At 43.6% G+C, this 4,011-nt stretch overlaps 1 protein-coding gene across 1 annotated transcript in view; it reads right to left on the bottom strand.

Moving 5' to 3' along the window:
- Positions 1-652: 652 nt before the first annotated feature.
- Positions 653-4,011, bottom strand: part of LOC106868491 (lysine-specific demethylase 5A) — a 65,922-nt gene continuing 62,563 nt past the window's right edge. The window contains exons 27-29 of the mRNA XM_052978276.1: positions 3,791-3,812; positions 2,287-2,584; positions 653-912 (exon numbers count right to left, since the gene is read on the bottom strand). Coding sequence (XP_052834236.1) covers positions 683-912; positions 2,287-2,584; positions 3,791-3,812 — 550 coding nt within the window. The 3' untranslated portion in view covers positions 653-682. The remainder of the gene's footprint in view (positions 913-2,286; positions 2,585-3,790; positions 3,813-4,011) is intronic.

Below are 4,011 nucleotides of genomic sequence, written 5' to 3' on the forward strand. Positions count from 1 at the left end.
GAAGAGAAAGAGTAGCAGAGGGAAAAGGAGGGGAGGAAGTAGAATAAAAGTGAGCAACGAAAGGTAGAGAGAGAGAGAGATAGTAGTAGTAACGGTGAGAGGCGAAGGACGAGTAACAAGAGATAGAGAGAGAAGTAGTGACAGGTAGAGGCGAAGAACAGTAGAGGGAAGAATGAGAGGGGGAGATAGAAATAAAGAGAGTCGCGTTAGAAAAATAGTTAAAACTTACTGTATATATATATATATATATTTTTGTCAGTGTGTGTGTGTGTGTGTATTTGTGTTTGTCCTCTGCCACCACTTGACAGCTGGTGATGGTTTGTTTTTGTCCCTATAACTTAGCAGTTTGGCATAAGAAAGCAACAGGTTTAAGTACCACACTTTAAAAGAAGTACAAAGGGTTGATTTGTCCAACTAAAATCCCTTCAGGGGAGTGCCCCAGCACGGCCACAGTCCTGTGAGTAAAGCAAGGAAACGATAAAAGATACATATGACAGGCTTCCCCACAGTCTCCATCAACCACATTCACTCACAAGACGTGGTGGTAGTAGTAGGAGGCCTGAAGCTATAGTAGAAGACACTTGCCCAAAGTGCCACACACTGGGACCCAACCACCCGCAACCATACAGCCATGCTTCACTGTTGTTATTTTTTTCTTTTAATGTTTCCACCATGACCACCACTACCTACCTGCAGGTTTCAGACACTTCACAGCAGAACAGTCGTCTTCTTCTTCCTCCTCCTCGTCTGCCTCATCTCCACTCAACGAGGCACTCTTCTTACTCTGCTTCACTCGACCGGATGGTTTCTTCTCCCGAGCACCACTAGAGATTTTCATCCTCTTCTGGCTCTTCTCCTCCTTCTTCATTTTGCTTTCGTTAGTGTTCACAGAATTCATCTCTTTACATTTATCTACAACAAACAAACAAACAAACAAACAAACAAACAGCTTTGAACATAACACACATGGAATATTTGGGACCTGACATGGGGCCTCGTTTTACGCTACTTGGTAACACCAACCCTGGGCTAAGTAAATGAATACCAGCCTCGTCAGCATCATTGTTTCACATCCGTGTCTTCTCAAGTACAGCAGTGCACCACATATCTTGGACTTCCATTGCAAAATGTTAGCAAAGACAAGAAACTGTTTTTTGTGCAAAATAAAAAGCATATTTTCCAAGACATCACCACTTCAAACATTAGCATGGATTCTCTAAAATCTTAAATTATATTTATTTCTTTGTTGCCCACGAGGGGCTAAACATAGAGGGGACAAACAAGGAGAGACAAAGGGATTAAGTCGATTACATCGACCCCAGTGCGTAACTGGTATTTATTTAATTGACCCCAAAAGGATGAAAGGCAAAGTCGACCTCGGTGGAAATTGAACTTCAGAACCTAACGGCAGATAAAATACCGCTAAGCATTTTGCCCAGTGTGCTAACGATTCTGCCAGTTCGCCGCCCTCTTTTACTTGTTTCTCTCATTTGACTGTGGCCATGCTGGAGCACCGCCTTTAGTCGAGCAAACCGACCCCAGGACTTATTCTTTGTAAGCCTAGTACTTATTCTATCAGCATCTCTTGCCAGACCGCTAAGTGATGGGGACATAAACACACCAGCATTGGTTGTCAAGCGATGTTGGGGGAACAAACACAGACACACAAACATACACACACACGTATATATATATATATATATATATATATGTGTGTGTGTGTATATATATATATATATATATATATATATATATATGTGTGTGTGTATATATATAACAAGCTTCTCTCAGTTTCTGTCTACCAAATCCACTCACAAGGATTTGGTAAGCTCAAGGCTATAGTAGAAGACACTTGGACAAGGTGCCACGCAGTGGGACTGAACCCAGAACCATGTGGTTCGTAAGCAAGCTACTTACCACACAGCCACTCCTTCGCCTATAATTATTTCTAAAAACTTGGGGCATTGCCAGGCACACCGTACTTGGCACTAACACAGGCCACATGTGCCTGCCGAGACACACCACATGTGGGCATGAAAGTGGGCAGACTACATGGTGCATCTTAACATACCATGCCACACCTAAATACATAATGTGACACACACTGCACAGCATCACAGACACAAGGTTACACGCCACACCTCAGGCACACCTGTCAATCCCTACAACATCCCTGGTCCACATTTGGTGGTAAGCCTTATAACAGATTCCCTAACCCCTAGTAAACCACCTCCCTTCTTCACCAGATCTGGTAAAAAAAAAAAGTCTGCTAATTAAACCACTTACTTTTCTCTTTCAATTTCAGATCTTTGTCCTTCACAACAAGTTTTTTCCTTGGTTTCGATGAAGGGCTGTTCTCGTCTTTACTCCTCTTGCTTTTCGTCTCGCAATTCTCTGACTCCTCCTCTTTCTTCTTCCTTTTCTTCTTCACTTTCTCCTTCTCTTTTTCCTTCTCTTTGCCCTTTGCCGGAACTTTCTCAGGCTTCTCCTTCATCGGAATCCTCTCCGTTGTCAACTCCTGCAAGTCCGCAACAGGAGAGAGGCAAGGAGGAAAACAGTTCAGTTTCTGACAAAAGTAGCAAGGCTGTTAATGGGAACGGGGCGGTGGGGCTGGTAGAGCACAGGTCAGATGGGCTGGGCACAGACAGACATATAGAACAGGGGACGACGGTGTAATAGACAGCTGGGGGCTAGAGAGAGTTTAACAGGTTGGCTCCCACATGATGTGTGTTAGTGGGTTGTGGTTGTATGTTAATGAGTCCCTCCCGACCCACCAGAGAGTGGTTTTTTCATTTCTTTCCTATGGGCTTTCTGAGAGGTATAGAATAGAAGAAAAATATTATGCTGCTCACCATCATCATCCTCCTCCTCACCGTCGTTTAACGTCCGCTTTCCATGCTAGCATGGGTTGGATGATTTGACTGAGGACTGGCGAACAAGATGGCTACACCAGGCTCCAATCTGATTTGGCAGAGTTTCTACAGCTGGATGCCCTTCCTAACGCCAACCACTCCGAGAGCATAGTGGGTGCTTTTACGGAAACAGGCACCTATATGTCTGTGGCTTTGAAATGGCTAAAGTTATCTAAAATTTGCAAACTTTAAAAGCTATTAACTCTTTATTCATTGATTTATGGTGAAAATGTGAATGATTACTTTACAAAACGACCCCACTACACAAAATATGAAATCATTTGGAACAAAAACTGAAGAAATTGAAAAGTGGCAGCCAAACAGAAGAAACCCACATAGTCAAATAAAATATGTGGAGCAGAAAAACAAGAATTCATCATCATCATCATCATCGTTTAACGTCCGTCTTCCATGCTGGCATGGGTTAGACGATTTGACTGAGGACTGGTGAAACCAGATGGCTGCACCAGGTTCCAATCTGATTTGGCAGAGCTTCTACAGCTGGATGCCCTTCCCAACGCCAACCATTCCGAGACTGTTGTGGGTGCTTTTATGTGCCACCGGCATGAAGGCCAGTCGGGCGGTACTGGCAATGGCCACGCTCAAAATGGTGTATTTTACGTTACGTGCCACCTGTACAAGAGCCAGTTCGGCAGCACTGGCAACGATCTCGCTCGAATGTCTTTACACGTGCCATCCAGCACAAGTGCCAGGAAGGCGACGCTGGGCACAGGTGCCATGACGCTGCTCATGTCAAAATTAATTAAGATGTCATATTGGGACCCTGGGATAAAATGTAAAATGAGGCTTGGAAGCCAATGTGTTAACAGAGCATGAGGGAAGGGGCAGACAAAAAGAGTAGGAGGAGATGGGTTTACAAGGTATAGGGAGATAAACAGTCTAATAAAGTATTAGAGGAGAGAGAGGGAGAGTACAGAGGGAGTCTAATATTAAAGTACAGAGGGATTAATAGTCTAATAGAGTATAATAACAGCTGTATTGGTATCATACAAAAAGAGAGCCTGCAGTGATAAAAAGGATACATTAGATAATGTAGTCCTAGATACACTATGCCTGAATAAAAGATGGGATGGTCACA

Source organism: Octopus bimaculoides, unplaced genomic scaffold (genome assembly GCF_001194135.2).
Source record: "Octopus bimaculoides isolate UCB-OBI-ISO-001 unplaced genomic scaffold, ASM119413v2 Scaffold_12528, whole genome shotgun sequence".
Classification (NCBI taxonomy): Eukaryota; Metazoa; Mollusca; class Cephalopoda; order Octopoda; family Octopodidae; genus Octopus; species Octopus bimaculoides.